Genomic DNA, 22,435 nt, shown 5'->3' on the forward strand with positions numbered 1-22,435 from the left:
TCACGAGGCTGTGCGCCGGGTTATTTATCTGGTGTATATACGCATTTTAATGTAAAGATCTGCCAGCCAGCACAGCTGACTCCTGCGGTGCCCCCACTGCCCCCCTCATCCAAGAGAGGCTGTTCCCCAACACCTCCCCAAACCCGGGCTTCCCCCAAGGAACAAATGCTGGGGGAGGCCGGCACCTGCATCACTGTCGGAGCAAGAGCACTCGATTTGGAGTCCATGTACAAAACACACTCAGTAAGGGCTTCCCTGGTGGCGCAGTGGTTGAGCGTCCACCTGCCGATGCAGGGGACACGGGTTCGTGCCCCGGTCCGGGGAGATCCCACATGCCGCGGAGCGGCTGGGCCCGTGAGCCGTGGCCGCTGAGCCTGCGCGTCCGGAGCCTGTGCTCCGCGACCGGAGAGGCCACAGCAGTGAGAGGCCCGTGTACCGCCAAAAAAAAAAAAACACACTCAGTAAGTCATTCAACAAATATTCGCTGAGGGCTGGCTGACATTGTGCCAGATGCTGGGGCCATGGTGGGAGGGGAGAACCAAAGGTCCTGCCCTTAAGGGTCATCAAGAACCCCCAGGCAGAGTCCCCTCTGTGTGCCATTATAGCTCCATTTTCCAGACTAGCAAACTGAGGCTCTGAGAACAGCGGTGGTTCATCCGTGGTGGGTGGCGGGCTGCCTCCCTCCCCACCCACCTCGTGCTGACGGCAGGGTCCCAGCTGTAGGGCCCGGGGCTGGCCCGCCCCTCCTCTGGCCTCAGCACCTCATCTGTAAAATGGGTCTCAGCTGGGTCTCATCTGCTCGCAGAGAGGTCAACTGAGGCCCAGAAAGGAAAACGCCCCCTCCCTCAGGGGGTCCCAGTGGAGAGAGAGGGTGAGTGGAGGCTGGGACCCAGACCTTGCACCACACCACACAGCTGGGGAAACTGAGTCCCAGGGGAGGAGGCAGCTTAGCCAAAGCTCTCAAACCGGGCCTGTCCTCCCTACTCCAGACCGGAGCTCACACCCCGACTTTGTAAACAGGGAAACTGAGGCCCAGAGCTGGCCCTCCAGGGTGAGATGAGCGCAGGGAACCGCGCCGCTGGTTTCGGGGCCCATCTGCGGGGAGGAAAGGAGGGAGGGGGGAGCGCAGTGGGCAGGGCCTCACGGGAGGAGTGGGGCCTCGTCCTGGGTACCTGGGGGCCAAGCAGGGATTTGAGCAGGGGAAGGAGTGCGGGGTCCAGGACCTCGGCCTCTGCGGCGTTGGAGGGGGGGGAGGGGGCAGACGTGCCAGGATGCACCGTCTGTCTCAGGGGCTAGGACTTTTCCGGTGGGGGCACCCCCAGCCTCAGCCCCTGCTGCCCTTCCCCCGCCTGCCCGCCTGCCTGCGGGTCCCAGAGGCCGCAGGAGGCTTTTAAGCACTTAGAGCTGGAAACCCATGTGAGAGAAGCAGCTGGTCCTCTGGCCTATCCCAGCCCGGCCCGAGGGCCCCCAGGGATCCAGCACCACATCTCTAGCCTCTTCCTCCCCGCAGGAACCCCGCCAGGGCTGGGGCAACTCCCCTGAGGCCTGCCTCAGATTCCCGGGGAGGGATCAGTGGATGGTGCAAACAAATCCTGGAAGCCACGGAGGAGAGTGGCCCGGCGGGTGCGGGGATCCGGGAGCCATAGACAATACCCCCCACGTCCCTGCACTGGGAGGCCACGGGGGTGCCATAGACAATACCCCCCTCGCCTTCCTGCACTGGGAGGCCACACGACCTGGTGTTTCCTGGGGGAGGGGCTTGCAGGGCGGCCCCGACCCTGGCTGCTGTCGGGGGACCCAGGCCTCCCCCATCACCGGCTGCCCCCCCTTCCCCAGGGATTGCATTGTCCATTAGGGCCCATCGATCACCTCCGGGCCTCAGCCTCCATTTCCGGATCAATGGGGCAGGTGAGGGGCTGTCAGGTGGGTGGCCCCAGAGGGAGGGGGGAGGGGTCCCGCCCCGCACACCCCTGCCTCCACCCCAAGTTTCCGGGCTCCCATAAGTGAGCCGGGAAGCGTGGAGAGGATGGATACGGTGGGCTTTCTTCTCCAGCAGAGAAGGCACAGAAGGGTCAGTGGCCCCTTGGACACCTCCCTGAAGGGAAGCCGGGGTCCTCGGGCTCAGCAGTTCCCCACCCAGAGTCCTCTCCTCCTCCCTGGTCTCCAGTCCTGCCCCAAAGCCTCCCGTGGCCCCCCCTGCCCATCTCCTTTGCCCCTGCCCCCCGCCCCACCCAGGCTCCATCAAGATCAGGCGAAGAAATGCCTCAATCGCCCAGCAGTCCGTCTGTGTCCTGCACCTGCCCCGTGCCCAGCATTTGAGGCCCCTCCCTGTCCCAGGTCCACACCCAGCCCCAGCCCTAATCATCCTCACAAGTATTGTTTCAGTAAGGACCACCGCCAGCAGCTCCAGGGAGAGGAAACTGAAGGTGGGCGGGGCTCCTGGCTCCCCCCGCCCCCACCTGTCTCAGCCACACCAGCCACACCAGCCCAGCTGCAGCCACTTGATTTCCGACTTGTGTGTCATCGCATGTGATTTATGGCTCCTCAGGGGCTCCCGGACTGTGAACCGGCTTTTTATTTGTCTGTCAGTGGCCGCCTGGCCACCTGCACCCTGGTCCACACTTCCCCATTACCGAGGCCTCCTCCCGTGTCCCATAAGCCCACCAAATATGGGGCCCGGGGCCCACCGGGGCTGGCCCCACTGTCCTCGCCCTGATGCCACAGGCAGAGGGAGGGCCCTGCCCTGGCTACACACAGTAGGTGCTCACTGTTTGCTGGGGGGCGCTGGCATTGACATGGGAAGTGGGGGTGGGGTGGGGCGGCAGCACCTAGACTGGGGACGTGAGCCCCAGAGCCCCCGGGATGGTGGCCTTTCCTCCGAGTGACATGACCCACTGCGTGACTGTGCTCAAGGGACTTGATCGGACCCCTGAAAGCCAGGGTGGTCCCCATCAGTCCAGAGGGCAAGGCGTGAGCCCCCTCGTCACGGTCACGGCGGGGGGGGGGTGGTCGGGGATCCAGGGTGTGGCCTGGGGCTTCTCCTGAGACAGCGGCATAGATTAGATAGGGACTCAGGGGCCCAGAGGGGAAGGGCTGTGGGGTGCTCTCCTGTGACTGTGGGCATTGATGCCCCCAAGCCAGGGCGGCCATGAATCTGAGGGGGCCCCGACCGGGAGGCCTGGCTCCACCCGACAGCGACCGTCAGGATGTGGGGGAAACCTCAGGACCCCCCCCTTCCCACTTCCCTGACCCCCCGCCCTTGGGGATCCTCTGGGTATGCACAGGACCCCTTTACCGATGGCTGCCCTGGGGGTACCCCACTGTGCCCAGTGCAGCCCCAGGAGTGAGGGGCCACTCTGCACCTTGGTGGTGGCCCCCGAGGCCATGGCTGGTGACCAGTGATGGACAGCATGGCCCCTGAGAGATCCAGGCCCCAAACGCAAGCATGTGTCGGTACAGGGGTGCGCACAGGTGGGCGCGGCCATGGGGTTCCTCCACACAGGTGTGTGCACGCGTGTCTGTGCAGGTGGCAGATGACAAGTCCCGGGGGAGACTCCTGATGGTGGGACTCTGGGGACTCCCAGCCGGTGGGGAAAACGGACAAGTAAAGAATCAGAGATTTGCGTTGTATGAAAGGAGAGAAGGTCAGCACTCCCCTCGACCAGGATGGAAGAGGCCCTTGGGCCTGACAACACGCATACGGTTAAGGCATTGCCACCTACTTCGTGGCATCTAACCACTGTTTTTGACGTGTACCATAATGTTCATTGCAGCACTAGTTACAATAGCCAGGACATGGAACCAACCTCAATGTCCATCGACAGATGAATGGATGAAGAAGATGTGGCACATATATACAATGGAATATTACTCAGCCATAAAAAGAAACGAAATTGAGTTATTTGTAATGAGGTGGATGGACCTAGAGTCTGTTATACAGCGTGAAGGAAGTCAGAAAGAGAAAAACAAATACCGTATGCTAACACATATATATGGAATCTAAATTTAAAAAAAAAATGGTACTGATGAACCTAGTTGCGGGGCAGGAATAAAGAGGTAGACATAGAAAATGGACTTGAGGACATGGGGTGGGAGGGGGAAGCTGGGGCGAAGTGAGAGAAGCATCGACGTATATACACTACCGAGTGTAAAATACTTGGCTGGTGGGAAGCAGCCGCACAGCACAGGGAGATCAGCTCAGTGCTTTGTGACCGCCTAGAGGGGTGGGATAGGGAGGGTGGGAGGGAGACGCAAGAGGGAGGGGATGTGGGGACATGTGTATGCACATGGCTGATTTGCTTTGTTGTACAACAGAAACTAACATAGTATCGTGAAGCAATTATACTCCAATAAAGATCTAATAAAAAAAGAAAACATGTGGTAAATTAGATGTAAATAATGCCTGGTAAATAAATACACATTATTGTGAAAAAGAAAAAGAAGAATCAGAGATTTGACAGCAGGGGGATGGGGTGAGGGCCACTTGGCCAGGGAGGTCTAGAAGGGACATGTACCCCTTATGAAAGGGCTGGGGGAGAGAGTCAAGCAGTGGTCTGCAGAAAGGGCACACCAGATAGGGGGGAACAGCATGTGCAAAGGCCCCGCGGTGGGAATAGAGCTATTTTTATACTTACCCATCCAAGGTCACCTTTTTGTGTTAAAATTTTGTCTCAAAAGTCCTCAGAATAGCTAAAAGGAAAAAACCCAAATGTCCATAAAAGAGTGAATGGGCAGAAAGTCATCCCTCCACACACGGGAACATCACTCAGCCATGAAAAGGACAGAAGCCCTGACGTTCCTACAACGTGGGCGGACCCTGAGAACACGATACTCAGTGAGAGAAGCCAGACACAGAAGGACACGCAGTGTGTGATTCCATTGATGAGAGACGTCCAGAACAGGCTGATCCAGAGGTACAGAGAGTGGCTTCCTAGTTGTCAGGCAGTGGGGAGGGGGAGGGGGCTTCTTTTTGGGGTGATGGAATGTTCTGGAATTAGATAGTGGTGATGGTTGCACACCCTGTGAATGGATAAAAATTGTGGAATCGTACTTTAAACGGATGGATTGTGTGGTATGTGAACTATATCTCAATAACATTTTTTTAAATAACAAAATCAAAGTTAGCTGCTACGATTCTGCCCCACGACCCCTGCATTTAATCCTCGCCTTCCAGTTTCCTCTGTCCCCGTGGTCGAGTTGGGGTGTTCGAGCAAGGGGTCTCGGGGGTGGACATAGGGGGGCCTCCTCCCTCTCTGAGCCTCGGGGTCCTCTCCACAGAGTGGGGGGATCCCTCGGCTCTCCCTCCGTGGTGCTCGGCAGTGGCCACCCTCCGTCCCACTGCTGCTGGGCAGGGCAGGCGGGGCGCACACAGGGGTCTTTGTGCCGCTTCCTGGCCTCATTAAGAGGCAGCCCCCGTCGCTGGACCCAGCACGACCGAATTAATTAGCTGCGAGCCTTCCCTCTCAGCTAATTGTGCCCGGGACACCGCAGTCCCTGCGGGTGGCACTGAGGCAAGGAGCAGCCCCGAGGCCCCAGTCTCTCCGCCCTGTTCTGTGCCTCTCCGGGGCCAGGCTGGGGTGAAGGCCCCTGGGAGCCCAGAAGACTCTGACACGTGTCTTTTGGAAAGCCAGGAGGGAATTCGAGATGACAAACCCCCACCCTTGCCTGGAGCAGTTGGAGAAACTGAGTCACCCCTCCACAGAGCTTGGCGACCAAGATGGCACCGAACTTGGTTGGATCCTAAAAGACCTGTCATAGAACCCAAGGACTGCCCCCAAGTGAGGACAAGGGTACAGGAGGTCTTGACTGGCCCTGGGGTCCAGGGATTCCCACCTGCTCAGGTGCATCGGGTGACAGACACTTAACAAGCCCCTGCTGTGTATTCAGAAGCCAGCCCCCATCTCTTCCCTCCATCCTCCCAGCTGCCCCAGGGGAGAGGGGCTTGTTCCCCTCTCCTAGGGGTGGTATGAAGGGCACAGCACCCCATAAGATGCTCAGTTCGGGACCAGGCACCCCAACGATACACAAAACCAAAGGATCACAACCGGCCCCGGGGTCTCCAGACATTCCTTAAAGACACCCCTCCCCAGCAGATTCCAGACCCGACCTGCGGCCCCAACACAGACACGCAGCCTGGATGCTTACGCTTCTTTTATTATAAAAAAATACAGAATCCAAAGTTGATTGTGATGGGGGGGCGGGGCCCGTCGCCAGCTCCAGGCGTGGCAATGCCGCACGCCCACGACCCCTACAAAAGTCCCCCACTGGCGTGCCCGAGCCATCTCCCGGCGGCCACACGCCATATATATTTATATATAATATATATAAAACACAGATCAGGAAAGGCGGGTAGAAATATGAAATCTGTATAAATGCGCTGTTTACTTCATTAGAGTGTTTTGGGGAGGGGGTATCTCTTTTTTGGTGGTGATGTTCCCCGCCCCCCCCGTTTTGTTTTGTCCTGTTTTCCCTTTTCTTACAAACATTATTAGTCATACGGTAGAGGGAAGGGGGTCTCACAGACAAAGGAGCTTATTTTGAAGTGCGGCTTCTACGCTAAAAAGTCTACCCCAACCCCCCCATCAAAATAAAAGCCCCCCCCCATGAAGGGGTGAGAGAAAAAGAAACATTCCAGTCCATCCTCAGGAATACAGTAAAAATAAATCACAGTATATACTTGCTGGCTCTATTTACAGAAATATAATGTCTTCTCGGTCTCGGGGGCGACTGTGTGAGGCTGGGGGGACAGGTGGGGCCTACGTCATCTCTAAGACGTTGTAATGCTATGATTTTGAGGGTGCCGGGGCTCCATGGTGGCTGCTGGTGAAACCCCGTGGTTTTCTGCTCTAGGAGACAATCACCAGGAGGGAGGAGGGTAGAGCTGGCAGGACAGGGGTCTGAGGGCCCCGGACCAGAATCGGGGGGACTCACCACCCACCCCTTCTGCCTCAGGCCAGCCTGTCCCATGGCACCTGGGGTTCCATTCCATGGTTGCCTCCACCCAGGACCCAATAAATGGAGTGACCAGGCCAGGGGTGCCCCAATCCCCCTCCCCTCAAGGGGGCCAGGGATCCCTGCCCCGTCTGTCTATTCTGTTTCCTTCCCAAAGTCACAGATGACAGCAAGGAATAAATTAAATTAAAAGCTCAAGTCTTTCTGATGCAACCATGAAAAATACACTTAAAAAGCAAAAACAGAAACCAACGTCACCAAGAGATCCCAGGGTTCAGCAGGTCCCCCGGACAAGACAGCATGGCCAGCTGAGCAGACACCCGGCCCCTCTGGCACGGGGTGGGGGGACCTCGGCTGCCCTCACCCCCCTCCAGCCCTGGGGCGGGTGGACGGCCCCCTGCCCGGCGAAGCAGCACCAGTCGTGGGAGAAGCGGCGTCTCTATTTGGTCTCGGAGGCGGGCCATCAGGGCGGGGCCAACGTCCCATTGGGCACTAGGAGCCCAGGAGGGTCCACAGCACGGGGACGGTGCTGAGGAAGAGCTGGCAGCTGCGCAGGCCGCTGCATGAGTTATTGCTGGTGAAGATGGGCTCGGGGGCCTCATACAGGGTCTCATCTGGGGGGACAGGGAGACAGGGGGGTCAGTGGCAGGCCTCCCACCCCCCACCCTGCTTCCTAGACCTCACCACGACCTGACATTGTTAAACATCTCCATTACGGGACTTCCCTGGCGGTCCAGTGGTTAAGACTCCACACTCCCAATGCAGGGGGCACGGGTTCCACCCTTGGTCAGGGAGCTAAGATCCCATATGCACTGAGCAGCCAAAAAAAAAAAAAAATCTCCATGTCACTGCACCTCCAAGGGCACAGAGATCTCTGTCCACCTCGGCGGAGGCTGTGCCTCCAATGCAGAGCATGGCAAACAGAAGGCTCCAGGCGAAGTGGCGAGGCTGCAGGACCCCCCTTCCCTATGTTTCAGGAGCTCAGAACACAAACCCGTTGGTCCATCTCAGAGAACTTCCGTGATACCCGCTCACTGGGTGAAGGGGGCTTCGGCCTCAGTGAAGCCCAGCCATGGACTTTAACCTTCATTCTTGAAGGTCTGAAATGGCCCCATTTGCAGATGGAAAAACAGAGGCTCAGGCAGGGCCTGTCCCAGCCATCGCTAAGGTTGTGGGACTCCCCAGGCTATGCCATGACCGCCTCCTAACTCCGCTGATGACTCACTGGGTTCTGTGAGTTAAGGACCCTACATGAACCCCCACCAAGAACTTACTGGTCGGTCGCACGTAAACCTTCAGCCGCAGGCAGGGTCGGTCCACAGCATTGGGGGGCGTGGCAGCTGGAAGAGAGGGGTTGGGGGTTAGTAGGGCAGGAGGCTCTTGGTGCCTGAGACCTCTTGGGGCTGTATGCCCTTCCCTACACCCGTAACCCAACCCTGACCCCAGGTTGGGGAATCCACCCATAAAACTCCTCATCATACATCAAAGCCCCAGACACAATGCCCATGATTTCCCAGAAGTCCTCTTGCACTCTTCCCCTACCTCTCACTTTGCTGAATCCTAACCCCAGAGACGGGGGTCAGGTGAGGTGTCAATGTCACCCCAGGGCTCCATCTCACCCCAGGGCATCACAGGGCAAAGTTCAAAGGTGATGAATAAAAATAGGTGTGTTTCCAATCAGCAAAAAAAGGGAATTCCCTGGCGGTCCAGTGGTTAGGACTCTGAGCTTTCACTGCCAGGGGCACGGTTTCCATCCTTGGTCGGGGAACTAAGATCCCGCATGCCGTGCAGCACGGCCAAAAACAAAACAAAACAAAAATCAAACAGCCAAAAAAAAAAATCAGTGTAACCAAATGATTGACCAGGGATCAAAGCCCTGCTCTCAGGGTGCCTGTCGGCAAGTCACCCCCTATGTGGACCTCATCTGGCCCATGGAAGTTGCTTTGGAAATCATTCTTTCCATCTGGGTGACGCCGGAAACCCAGTTACCCCTGGGAAGGAGGCAGCTTCCGGCCTCACCTGGAGAGCGACCCACACCGCCGAGTCATGTGCAGGCCGAAGTGCATTGGGTCCTCACACCTAAAATTCCACCATAGGGCTCCCAGCTTCTTGGCCCACTTGGCGGGCGGGGGAGGTACCAGAGCATCAGCCATGAGTCAGGAGGGAGGAGCTCAGGGACCAGGACAGGGGCAGGGAGGGAGGCCTGAGGCCCTGCGGATGGCGGGGCTCACACACGTGAACAGGCACGGGCACCCACACGGCTGCGGCTGGGCCTGCCCCCGCCTGTGCTCTCGGCCGGTCCTCTCTGCGGCCATCACCTCTGCCCGCCCCCCAGAAGCCCCTCGTGCTGGGAGATGAAGATAAAAAGCACGTAATAAAAGTAACATTCATCACAGAGATAGGACGAATAATTACAATAATTATCTTTATGGAACTCCCGTCTCGGAAAGAAAAATGTAATTTTTCTTATATTACGGAGACTTAATTTAAGCACCTTCTTCCCCTCCCCCACCCCCTTCTTCCCTGAATTAAAAAGAAAAAATCCAAATAGAGCAGAGAAAGGAGGAAATGGGAGCCTTGTAGAGTTTAATTTGACTCAGCAGGAACAGGGGTGGTGAGGCGCTGGGTTCCTCTCCAAAGCCCCGGGGGCAGACCCCCCTTCCCACCTGCTCCCCATCAGCCCCCAGGACGCTGAGAAATGGGACCCCACAATCCGTTGAAGTCTCACTGCCTCGGGAGAGGCATAAGTCCGATGCCAAGGTTGGCTCCCTGATACCCCCTCTCGGCAGGGGCGATGCCTGGACCCCAGTGTTCCTGGTTTAGGTTCTCAGACTACAGTCTGCCAAGGCCCCACTGAACGGGAACTTGAACCCAGCCCCGACTCTGCCGCCTCCCCAGACCCTGCCCTTGGCACTTGATGGGAAGGAAAAAGGGGCCCCTTGGGAACCCCTGATGCCCAGGACAGGTGGGGGCAGCCTAGCCGGCCCCCCCCGCAAGGCTCACAGCGGGGCACGCATGCGCAGTGTCCCAAGGCCGCCACCAGCCGACAGTGAAAAGCTCCTCGGGGAATCTGGGCGCGGGTGGGCCGCTGGGAGATGGGGGGGTGGGCCCGGGAGACCCCTGCCATGTCCAGGGTTGGTCGCCCTCACCCCCTCCCTCAAGATTCCACAGGCCTCAGTTTCCCACCTCCTGCAATGGGGGGATGGCACCCCTGGTCTCAGTGTGGGACAGGCTGACCACATGGTCCCAGTCCAGAGGCCCAGAGGCTTATCCAGAGGCCGAGGTCACAGGGGGGCTTGCGGGGAGGAGGGCGAGACCACCGGAGCGTCCGCCCGGAGACAGAGGCCAGCGCGGAGGAGGGCCCCCCACCCCCCGCGCCCCTGCCCCGCCCCCACTCACAGATGTAGTAGTACTCATGGCCCGGGCGGAACTCGAAGCCCAGCGAGAAGGGCGTGAAGAGCTGGAACTTCTCCGAGAACTTGAGCGGCCCCCCGGGCGCCGCGGGCCGGTTACACTCCCAGCGCTTGAAGCCGCGCTGCCGGTGGTCGCAGGAGGCGTGGCCCTCGCCGTTGACCATGTACAGCACGTAGTGCTCCATGCGCTCGGCCGGCGGCAGTGGCGCCCCGTAGTGCGGGCAGTAGATGTCCAGGTAGTCGTTGATGCTCACCTCCACCGTGTAGCCGCCGCCGTCGTCCGCCGCGCCCGCGTGGAACCTGGGGGCGGGGCCGGCGGTCAGTGCGGGGGTAGGGGCGGGGCCCGAGATGCGGATGATGGATCAGTGCAAGGGAGAAGGGGAGGGTCAGGGATAGGGTAAATGGAGAGGGGTCAGCGGTCAGCGCGTGGGAGGAGACGGGGTAGGGGACAGGAAGCACGAAGGCGGGTGGGGACGGGTCAGTGCAGGTAGAAAGGGGTAGGTCAGAGATGGGGAAGGGGGAGGGGTTCGGGGACCGATGGGCGGGCACCCTACCCACAGACAGGTGCCAGGGTCCGAGCCCACGGCCCCCTGCCTGGCACAACCCTGCCCCACCAAGGCCACAGCAGGCTCCTTGAGACTGGGACTAGCGCTGAGCCCACGAGGTGGGTGCTGGGGAAGAGGGGCTGCCGCCAGGCATTCTGCGTAACCACATGCAAACGAGCAGGCACCACGTGACTCGGAGCCCCCCCAGTCTCTCCACCGGCTGCAGAATCCACATCTGGGCCCCTCAGCCGCAACAGGCCTGGCACAAGATGTCCGCCCCCCCACCAGGAAGCCCCTCTCCAAAAACCTTACTACTTGACTTCGATGCCCCCTCCTCCAGGCAGCCCCCCACGCCATCCCCAGATGCAGCCTCCTCAGCTTTCCTTTGCAGATTTGCCTGCCAAGAAGGCCGAGGGCAAGACTATACTTTCAGGAATCATTTCTATAGTTCGTTACTAGAAAGGTTTCAATATTACTCAGCCATAAAAAACAATGAAATTGAGTTATTTGTAGTGAGGTGGATGGACCGGGAGTCTGTCATACAGAGTGAAATAAGTCAGAAAGAGAAAAATAAATACCGTATGCTAACACATATATATGGAATCTAAAAAAAAAAAAAAATGGTTCTGAATAACCTAGGGCCAGGACAGGAATAAAAACGCAGACATAGAGAATGGACTTGAGGACACAGGGAGGGGGAAGGGTAACCTGGGACAAAGTGAGAGAGTGGCATGGACTTATATACACTACCAAATGTAAAACAGATAGCTAGTGGGAAGCAGCCGCATAGCACAGGGAGATCAGCTCGGTGCTTTGTGACCACCTAGAGGGGTGGGATAGGGAAGGTAGGAGGGAGACGCAAGAGGGAGGGGATATGGGGATATATGTATATGTATAGCTGATTCACTTTGTTATAAAGCAGAAACTAACACGCCATTGTAAAGCAATTATACTCCAATAAAGATGTTTAAAAAAAAAAAAAGGGGCTTCCCTGGTGGCGCAGTGGTTGAGAGTCCGCCTGACGATGCAGGAGACACAGGTACGTGCCCCGGTCCAGGAAGATCCCACATGCTGCAGAGCGCCTGGGCCCGTGAGAGCCTGCGCGTCCGGAGCCTGTGCCCCGCAACAGGAGAGGCCACAACAGTGAGAGTCCCGCGTACCGAAAAAAAAAAGAAGGCCGAGGGCAGTGTGGGACATAGGCCAAGTGTTCCCAGCCTCTCTGGGGCAAGCTCTGACCCTCCTCTAGCCTCAGTTTCCCCAGAGGGGGCAGGGTTTGGCATAAAGGATGCTCAGGCCCTCCCTCGCTCAGTCCAACTCAGGGGTGCCCTGGGTTCAAGACCCCCAGTTCCACCCCTTCCATCCTGTGTGACATCCTTCCTTCTTCCTCCAGAGCCTCCAACTTCCTGGTCACCCCACCAGCTTCCCCACCCCTGACACCTCCACCCCCAAGCCCTGCCTCCCAGGCTTTGCTCTGGAGGTCTCCCCACACTATCATGCAACCTGCACCCCTTTCTCTGGGGGGAGGCCCCTGACCCAGGCTCATCTGTCAAGGATAGAGGTCAGCTGGGCGAGGGACCAGCAGCTCCCCTTCCATCACTGCCTCGGGCTACAGCACCAGGAGCCCCTAGACCTCCTGGACGTGGTGCCCCAGGCCCCTGTCATGTAAATGTGGCCTGTATCGAGGGGGGACAAGGGGGCCTCCCGAGAGGGGTTATTAGCACATAAAAGGCCTGAGCATCAGAGGGTTGGGGGCGGGCTCCCCCAGCCTCCTCTACTCCCTGTATCGGCCAGTAAACTGAGGCCCAGTGTGGGTCGGAGGCAGGGAGGGCTGCTAGGATCCCAGCCACGCCGCTGCCTCCGTGCCCACCGTGCCAGCCGCCCCGGCCCATGGGAGGGAGCCAGGCAGCCTCCATGCCGGGTGCTGGCACCTGAGGGGGGCTGGATTATCAGATGGCATCGGCTGGCCCCCCGCCACCCGTGAGACTGTGCCAGGTGGGGGCGAGGGGTCCTGGGAACTCAGAACTGGAATGACGGAGACAGGGGACCAGCTCACGGTGCCTGAGTCTCCCCCGCCGTCAGCAGGGACCCAGCATGATGATTCACGTCTGTGGCTGAGGTCAAGGGCCGCAGAATTTCAGCATGGGGAGCAGGGAGAGTGGATTCACCTCCAGCCCCTTCCCTGCTCCACTGGGTTCGTCCAGGGACGGGGAGGCCACCCCCTCTCGCAGAGGTGAGAAGGCGTTTGCAGAATAAATGTGTCTGGTCTCGGGGGTCAGTTGGGAGCCGAGGAACCTCAAATGTGGTTCAGTCACAGGTTGGAACCCAGCTGGGTTCTCAGCTCCTCTTCTCAAAGCCTCAGATTCCAACTCTGTGCCGTGGGGATGGTCCTCGAGGCTGATGGGAGAACTCCAGCTCTGTACACAGCAGGCACTACAAAGATGCATGCGGGGCGGCCCTGGGTCGGGCTGGGACCCTGCCCGTCCCTCAGGCAGCTCCATGGCTGGCCAGGCACGGGCGTCTCATTGACCGGCCCGTCCTCCGGCCCCTTGGGCACAATCGATGCAGAAGCTGCTCCAGGCTTTTTGAAAAGTCATTTTCGCCCCTTGCCGGCCCCACTGAAAGCCCCATTGATCAGCCGATCGATGGCAGCTGTGGCCCGGCAGCCGCCCAGGGACCCAGCCTCACCCAGGTGGGCCCCGCAGGGGAGGCTGTGACGCGGAACCACGGGCCGTGGGGGGAGTCCTGGTCCTGCCCTCCAGCCCTCAGCGTTCCCTCTTGTCCCTGGCACGATGCCGAGGGGTGTATACTCAACCTGAAAGGGAACGTGACTCCACGCATGGTCTTTCTGGAGAGAACGGACTCCAGAAGGTGGGCTCCCCTTTCCTCCTGCCTGTCCCATCAGGCTTGCCTCCCTCCCCCCGTGACACCTGCACCATCAGGTCCCTCCAGCTCACTTTCTGAAGAACATCAGAGACTGAAGCTGCTTTGCTGCCTCAGAGGCTGGACGCCTGGGCCCCACTAGGGCGGCCAGACTCCTGGCCTCCCAAAATCCAGGGCTCACTTTTCTGAGTGTACATCAGACCCCGTGACCCACTGTCTCAAAGCCCTCCATTGGCTCCCCCCACACACAACAAAATCCATAGTTCTCCCAGGCCCACGAGGCCCCGTGTGGTCCCCATCCATCCCCAACCTCATCGCCCTCTGGCTCCCCCAGCTCACTCCCTTCCAGGCACACCAGCCTCCGGGCTGCCCCTGGTCCCACCCCAGGGCCTTTTCTTTCCGGCTGCGTTGGGTCTTCGTTGCTGTGCACGGGCTTTCTCTAGTTGTGGCGGGCGGGGGCTACTCTTTGTTGCCGTGCGTGGGCTTCTCTTGTTGCAGTCGCAGAGCACGGGCTCTAGGCGCGTGGGCTTCAGTAGTTGTGGTGCCTGGGCTCAGTAGTTATGGCTCGCAGGCTCTAGAGTGCAGGCTCAGTAGTTGCGGAGCACGGGCTTAGCTGCTCCACAGCATGTGGGATCTTCCCGGACCAGGGCTCGAACCCGGGTCCCCTGCATTGGCAGGCGGACTCCTAACCACTGCGCCACCAGGGAAGCCCCCACCCCAGGGCCTTTGCACATGTTGTTCCCTCTGCCTGGCACATTTTTCCCTACTTTTCCCAACTCATCTCGTTTGGACATCATCATATTTATACCTTTAAGCAGCCCATTGTCTGCTTTCCTTGGATCCTGGGGGTTGGCCTCCTTCTCCGCCCTTTTCCCTGTAGCCCGCACAGGCCCTGTATACCGTGGTGCTCGATATATGTTTGCTAATCAAACAAAGGCCAAAGACTCGAGGTCTTTGAGGTGCTAGAGTCATGGGGAGCAGAAAGCTGCCCCCAGGTGGGGGCGTGAGGACCCCATACAGGCGGGTCCCCAGGAGACGCCTACAGCCACACACACCTGAGCTCTGGCCGCCTAAATGGACCATTCTTCTCCCTTTCCTGCTCTAAAATAGTGGCGGCCTTGCTGCGTTGGCATTCCCGTTCCAAATTGGCGCCTCGCCCCTGCTCAGGGTGACGCTTATGCAGGGGAGTGGGCCCCCACCCCAGACGGAGCCTGGTGAGAGCAAGACAAAGCCTTCATTTCCTCCCTTAGCACCGAAGCCTGATATGCAAATGCTCCACTCGAGCGAGAGCGAGTGGCAGATAGAGATAGAAATTCTCACTAAGGGGTTAATGACTGACTTGGGATGGTTCCCAGACAGAGGGCTCCCCGCCCCCGCCCCGCCACACCTTCACCCCCAGCTGCTCACCCTGCTGGCCCCCTGCCAACGTCCACCCTGCAGGCAGCCCCCCCCAAAGCCCAGATGACCCTTACCCGCCACCGACCCACCTACCACCCCTTCCCCAGCAACACCCAGCCCGCAGCTAATCAGCTCCAGTCGGGCGACTGTCAAGTCATTAGATGCTAATAGCAAAAGCCACTAATTAGGGGTCTCACCCAAAATGGGGGTGGGGTGCTGTGCCACCTTCCCAGACTGGAAACTGAGGCACAGGCAAGGCGGGCAGGGGAGTCTGTGTCCCCCTCACTCCCTGTGGCTCTGCCTCTATCTCCCTGGTCTGAGTCCATGCACAGCTCCTACTAAAGGCGCTCAGACCTGCCAACAAAGATCCCAGCAAACAGCCCCAAGGCCCAGCATGGGCCGAGCTCGCCCATCCCCGCCTGCCACCCCCAGCAAGACCCCTGAGGCCTCAGTGTCCTCCCCCAGCTTTTCTAGGGGCCAAAAGACATGTCCCCCATCCAAGGCCTGGCCTCCTTCCTCCTGCTGGCGGGACGTGGGGAGGACCTCCCAGAAAATTAGGGCCCCAAGGTGGTGCAGGATCAGCTGAGAAAGGACGATTATAGCCTTGTGTGTGGATGGGTAAACTGAGGCACGGGCCCCAGAGCTGAAGCAAGAGGTAAACAAATGGGGCTGGGTGGGCGGGAAAAGTAGGGTGAGGGCCTCAGGGCCACCCCACCCCTCAGGCCTTGGTCTGAGGCAGGAGGAGACCCAGGTGCACGGTCCACGGGGCACACCTGCCTCGGTCACCCCACCCTCCTCTGCCCCCCGGTGTGCACGGTGTCCCTGATGCCCCTCGGCCAGCCCCAGACGTGGCTGCCTCTTGGAGGGGGTCACCCCACTGGACCCGGCTTCCTCATGACCACAGATGAGTCACTTTCTCTGGGTCCATGAAACGGAGGCCTAAGGGGGAGCCCAACCCACAGGGTGGGCAGATTAGGGGGTGCATGGCTGGGTTGGGGCGGGCGAGGGGCAACGTGGCCCAGGCGGTGGAACGAGCCCCTCGAAGCCAGGGTCCCTGCGTGGGAGGGGGTGTGGGGACAGGCACTCCCCCCAGGGCCGGCCGGAGCAGAGCTCGGACTCCGGCTTCTGTGCTCCCAGCCTTCAGCTGCGCGTCTGCCACGGGGCAGCCACAAAGGCGGCTCTGCCCCTTCCCCGCATGGCCCACTAGGTGGGGGACACAGCTAAGCCCCCTCTGGACCCATCTTCCAAAGAGACAATTTCCCCAAAGCAGCACCTTGGGGGGGCAAGGCTGGCTGAGTGCCAGGTCCTGAGGAGGAAGAAAGGGGAAGGGGGGGTGTCCCGGAGTAAAGCTGCTGAGAGGCGGGACCCCCCAGCAGGCCCAGCTCGGGAGCGGCAGAACCAGCCGGCGGCCCTGCAAGAGGCCTGTCTTCCAGAGCCCCGTTCACGCACCTGCCGTCCCGAGGAAAACCACCTTTGAACCCATGACCTCGAGGGACCCGTGAACCTCACGGGACGTCTGCTGGAGGGTCCCGAGGTCAGAGACGGCCGCCCCTTCCCCGGCCCAGCTCCCAGGCAAGCTGGAGGGCCCCCCCGCACCGCCCTGCGTCCTGAGCTGGTCCCCAGCCTCGGGTCCTTCCTCTGAAAACTGAGCAGCCTGGGGAGGGGAGAGGCCCACTGCAGGGAGGGACCAGGGCTGGGGACAGGGAGCCTGTGGACCCCAGCTTCAGCGCCCAGGCCCCCCACAGGGTGGGGGCATCTCAGAACCAACCCCCAGCCCCGCACTGCGGTTCCCCCCTAACATCGCGACTGCTGCAGATGTGAGGGCCTGGTCCCCCAGGCTCCCCCACTTGCCCACAGGGGCTGCGTCGGTTTCCTCTCCCCCTCAGGGGCCTCTGATTCCCTGGGGTCACGCCCATGCCTCGCCCGTCCACACCGCGCCCTGCTGCCATCCGCAGAGCTGCCATCCACAACCCACCGGCCCACTTCCTGGAGGAGGCGCGGGGGCTCCGAGCAGCCAAGCTGCCCACCCGAGGGCACAGCCGGGCTTCCCGGATCCCCGAGTCCGAGCCCCGGCCCCCCACGGCCCCCCAGACCCATGGATTCTCACTCTCCAAGCCACCCCCCACCCCACCCCGCAAGCCGGCTGGTCGAGCCTCTTCCAAAGGAAACAAAAAAGCCTCATGCGGCAAAATATGGCATCTCCCTCTTCAAAGCCGGTTCCCCGGAGGCCTGGGCGAGGCTGGCAAGGACAGGGTGCCTGACATTCCCCGCCATGGGGAAGATGCTGCCCCAGTCGCCATCTTCCCACCCGGTCGTTTGAGAGGCGAACGTGGCTGCTGTCCACACCCGAGGGCAATCAGAGCCTCCACCCGGGTCCGCACCGCTGGGTCCACCCGGGCTACGGGCCCCCAACCAGGTGGGGGCCCCGGGGACGGCGGGTGTCCTGCCGGTGCCAGCTCTGAACCTCGATGGCCCCTCTGCACCAAGGACGGCACGGTGCCCATGGGACCTGGCCGCGTCCCCCCAGCAGGAACCCACCGGGCTGGAGGAGGGGGCGGAGGAGGAGTGGCCGGGTGGGCAGGGAGGGCAAGCTGTGTCCCCACTGGTGTGGAGTGTCTGCCCTCTCACCGGAGCCCCCGGGACAGCCAGAGCCGGGCCGCACACGCAGACGCTCTAAAGACATGCATGCATCCCACATACAGATGCACCTGCTCCCCAGGTGCCAATCTGCACACACGGATATACACACGCACCTCAGACACCACGTACATTCCACACCCAGACACACTGCTGCAAACATGCATGCACCCCGCACACGTGTGTACTCCAGGCACACTCACGTGGGCGCGTGCAAACGTCCAGGGCCAGGGTCGCTGTGCACACGTAGGCACACGAGCGTCTGTGTGGCAGGGTGACGCATGTGCTCCACACACACAGTTCTGCACCTCCCAGGGCCCCAGGACCCCCGAAAATCATGGGCAAGAACACACAGCTACACGCAGTGACACATGCAGACACACCCTGCAGCCCAAAGAGACTCCTGGGTGCCCCCGGGTCCCCCACGTACACAGATGCACCCGCAGTCCCACGCTCGGCCCGTGAGCAGCCAGCCAGGACCCCCGGCCCAGTCCCACCGGGGCCGCAGACAGGTCCAGAGACACCCGGCAGCCAGCCCGGGAGTGCCCGGCCCAGGCAGGGGCCGGCCAGAGAGACGGCTGGACAGCCGGCTGGTCGGGGTGCCGGGGCCAGGTGGCTGGACTGGGCTCCACCCTTTGGCTGCGGCGGAGGTGGGTGCAGGGCTCCCTGGCAACGTCCGCCAGCCTCACGTGTGCAGGAAATACACGGCACGGCAGGAGAACGCAACTGGGGAGACATAGCCACATACGCATTACCTCGGCGCGGGTACCAGGCCCGGCCGGGCGAGGGTGGCCGGCCTCACTGCGGCGCCACCTGGGCCTGGCGGTCCCCCACCTGAGCGCACTCATCCCCTCCCACCCCCACTCCTCTGCTGGCTGCCTGATCGCCCACCACCCGAGCCCGCCCAGCCCTGGCTCCGTCCCCGTCCCCACGGTGCCTTTTGTGTGCACCCCTGTCTCCGGCACGGCCCCCGTCCCTGCGTTCCCCGTCACCTCCGCCTGCCGCCACCACCAGTTTCTCTGTTTCGACCCTATCCTCGTCTCTCCCCGCACAGGCCCGTCTCTGCCCGCGGGACCGCCTCCTGCGTGGGGCCCGCTCAGTGACTCCACACCTCTCCCCGCACCCCCCGACCCTGGCAGCTGCCCCCGGGACTGGGCGCCCTCAGGAAATCTCCATTCTGGGTGCCCTCGGACCCCAAGGCCGGACAGCACCCCTCCTCCTGTGACTGACACATACCCTGTCACTGGACGCAGATTCCAGTCCAGACACCCCTGGACACGAAACCTCCTGAGGGGCCCCCGGGCCTCCAAGGCCCCCTTTGGAAGAGCCCCTGAACCTCAGCGATGGATGGAGCCCCATTTCTGGACCCCACCGGGCTTCTTGGTCAAGTGGCTCCCCAGGGCCCCAGACCCCATCGCAAGAGGTCGGGGAGGTCATCTCCCACCAAGGATGCCCCAGGCAGAGAAGGGGGAGGAGAGGTAGGAGAGGAAGGCCCTGACAGCCAGGGTCTGCTCTGGACAGCAAGGCCGTCCCCTCGGACGGCTGCTCGGAGCGGGGCTATCAGGTCAGCAACAGGAGGCGGCCGAGTGGCCGGCCGGAGCCCGGCCCCAGGGGCTACCTCCTTCCCGGCCGAGATCCTGCCTGCGGCCCAGTGGCAGGTGGGGCAGCAGGCAGCCCCAACGACCCCTTTCTGTCCCCGTTCGAGGCTCCTCGCGTGTCTGGCGTTTGCTAGAACAAAGGACAGGCCATGCCGGGACGGAGATTCCGGAGCTGAAACCAAAAACTTGGGCCGGGGAAGTGCTGCCCGCTGGGCTCCCTGCTCGGCCGCAAGGAAGAGCCTTAATCAAACCCACATGTGACCAGTGGGGCGGGCCGCATGGGGGACCAGCTCCATGATGGCCCGGCCAACCCTCCTAGGCCCGGGGTCTCTGCCCTCGGCCCCGGGGCCCAACCCCACAGCCAGGCAACGGACGGGGGTGTCTGGGCGTGCTCCCTGCCCCCACCCAGGACGCTGACTGCCCTGGTCCCAGGCCTGCCTCAAATATGGCCCTTTATGCAACTTTCCAGCGGAGGATGGAGAACGGTGGGGGACACTGAGGGGACGGCGGGCTGTGGAAGGCGGTGCGGCTGGCGCTTGAAAACCAAGAGAAGGTGACTGGTAGCAGAGGGTCATGGGGCCAGGAGGCCAGCGGCTCTGCCCCCAAGTGCAGCCCGGCTGGCCTCGATGTGACCGTGACCCCGACCGTGGAGCTGACCGGGAGCAGCAGGACCCCGAAGCCCCATCTCCCACGGATCCCCGGCCCGCTCCAGCCTCCCAGACCCTGGGTGGCCCGAGGCGTCTGCAGCTGTCCAGGATGTGGTCAGTCACCAGCAAACTTTTCTCACTCGACAAACAAGGGCTTCTGCTGCCCCCCAGATGGCACTCAGTGCCTGACACCGAGGAGGACTGCAGGCAGGCGGGCGTGGCAGGCTGGGCACAAGGCCACCTGGGTCCCTGCCCCAGCTCTGCTCCCCTGGCCGTGACCTTGAGCCAGCCGCTCGGCCCCTCTGTGCCTCAGTTTCCCCACCAGCGCCAGGACAGGAGAGGACGCCACCTGGTCAGGACTCCCGGGACAGACCCCCAACCCCCTTGGTGCCTCAGTCTCTCTGTCCCTGCAAAGCAGGAGCCAGGGACCCCCTGCAGCGAATGTGGACGCCGGGCCGTAGGGAGGGACATTCTAACTTCCCCAAGTTCATCTGGGGACCCGCCGGCAGAACGCACTCCTGGACCCCTCCCCCGAGGGGCCACGGTCCCCCATCTCCGGGCGCGGCTCAGTGACAAGGTTCCCGGGAATCCCCACCAACTCTAAAGCCAGCGGGGGTCCCTGGAGAGGCCAGAAGATGCGGTGCCCCAAGTCCGGGGAGGGAACTCAGGGCCGCACTGCATCTGAGGGTGCCAGAGGGGATCCCCAAACTCCAGGGCCGGCGGCGCGCCGGGGCACGCAGGGCGCCCAAATCTGCAGGCGGCGGGGCGCCCTGGGGGTAGATGCACACGGAGCGCGAGTCCCCCAAACTCTGGGGTCCGGAACTCCCTGGGGGCGCCCGTGGGAAGCGGGCGCCCCCACTCCGGGGGCAGCGCGCAGGGTCGCCCCGAGCCCGGGGCGGGAGACCAGGCTGGGATGGGGGCGTCCGGAGTCTCCCGGCGCCCGAGATCCCCGCCCGCGGCCACGCTCACCTGGGGTTGCTGCGGTTCCAGTAGACGGCGTAGCGGTCCGAGTTAGCGCGGGCGGCGTCCTCGGCGCGCGCGAAGGGCGGCGGCGGCGGCAGCGGCAGCAGCAGCAGCAGCAGCGGCAGCAGCGGGCGCTGCGCGGGCGCCATGGCCCCGGTCCGGCCGCCGCGCTCGCCTGGCCGCCGCCTGCCAGCCGTCTCCGCCTCCTCCGCCGCCGCCGAGCGGGCGGGCGCGGGGCGGGCGGGAGGAGGGAGCGCCGGCGCTTGGAGATCCCCAGCCGCCCCCGCCTGAACGCGCGCGACCTCGGGCGCCGGAGAAGTCAGGCGGCGGCGGGCGGGGCGCCGGGGTCGCCCCGGGCGCCGGCCCGGCCGCTCGGACTCTGAGAGCGCGGGCCGTCGCCGCCGCACCGCCGGGGAGGGGCCGGGACTCCGGCCTTTGTCCCGCCCGAGCGCCGGGAGGGCCGCGGGCGCCCCCTCCTGCCGTGCCCCAGCCGCGCGGGGGCTGGGAGGGGGGCTCCAGCCCCCGCCGCGCCCCTACCTCTCCACCCCCCGCCCCGCCCCGACTTTCCGGGACGCGTCCCCCGCCGCCGTCGGGCTGCCTGCACCCCCGGGGTCCTGCCCCCTCCAGCCCCCCGGCCACCCCAACTCTGCGGGGCCCTGCATCTGCCCCTGTCATCACGAGACCAGGCCGGGGTCGCTGAGTTGCTCTCGATCACCTCCATTCAAGCCACCAAGCGGGTCTCCAGAGCCTGGCCTGGAGCCAGAAGCAGAAGACACAGAGATTGCTCACCCCCATCTCCCCTCCCTCATTCAAACCCAGACCCCAAAATCCTAAACCAGGCCCAGCCAATGCCGTACCACCCCGCCCAGCCTGGTGAAGAGTTTTACAGTCAGGCTGACCAAAGTCCAAAGCCAGTGCCAACTGCTGCCACCCAGGGGGACCGCAGGGCAGTCACTTCTCCTCCTTGAGTCTCTGTTTGTTCATCTAGGAAACAAAATAGGAATCCTGACCTCAGCCCCTAAGGGTGCCAGGCATAGTAGGTGCCCAATACTCCCCGCAGCCCAGAGTTGGGTCCAGGCCAACAGCAGGTGGGAGCACGGGTGTCTGACCAGGGTGGAAGATAGGAAAGGCGTCAGGCGGAGGGTGCAGCTTCAGCAAAGGGCTGGAGTGCCTGATGGGTTCGGGGCACTCAGTGACCACTCCCGGAGGAAGGGGGCAAATTGCTGACTGTGGAACTGGGAGACTGTCCTTCAATTCTGTCCTCATTCATGCCATAGTCTCCCTCACCAGACTCTGAGTTTGTGGAGGTATGCTGTCACCAAGTGCTGGCAGGAAAGTGCCAGAGGTGCCCAGCCAGATTCCACTTCTCTGGCTTTGTTTCACTCTCCCAGGCCTGGCGCAGG

At 61.9% G+C, this 22,435-nt stretch overlaps 1 protein-coding gene, 1 non-coding gene and 1 pseudogene across 2 annotated transcripts; 2 read left to right on the forward strand and 1 right to left on the reverse strand.

Moving 5' to 3' along the window:
* The first annotated feature begins 3,622 nt into the window (after positions 1 to 3,622).
* LOC113609016 (U6atac minor spliceosomal RNA) lies at positions 3,623 to 3,748 on the forward strand. Its single transcript, XR_003428479.1, has one exon. It is a non-coding gene; the product is annotated as a U6atac minor spliceosomal RNA (small nuclear RNA).
* Positions 3,749 to 6,133: 2,385 nt separating this feature from the next.
* On the reverse strand, positions 6,134 to 21,541 carry EFNA2 (ephrin A2). Its single transcript, XM_027085993.1, has 4 exons — positions 21,039 to 21,541; positions 10,351 to 10,664; positions 8,226 to 8,291; positions 6,134 to 7,565 (listed from the first exon to the last, which is right to left on the reverse strand). Exons 1-4 carry the CDS (start codon positions 21,179 to 21,181, stop codon positions 7,444 to 7,446), a joined length of 645 nt encoding a protein of 214 aa, XP_026941794.1. The 5' UTR covers positions 21,182 to 21,541; the 3' UTR covers positions 6,134 to 7,443.
* On the forward strand, positions 11,327 to 11,420 carry LOC113609018 (uncharacterized; annotated as a pseudogene).
* Positions 21,542 to 22,435: the final 894 nt, after the last annotated feature.

The sequence above is a fragment of the Aethalodelphis obliquidens genome, unplaced genomic scaffold, assembly GCF_003676395.1.
Source record: "Aethalodelphis obliquidens isolate GAN/ISIS:26980383/991018 unplaced genomic scaffold, ASM367639v1 scaffold53, whole genome shotgun sequence".
NCBI lineage: Eukaryota > Metazoa > Chordata > Mammalia > Artiodactyla > Delphinidae > Aethalodelphis > Aethalodelphis obliquidens.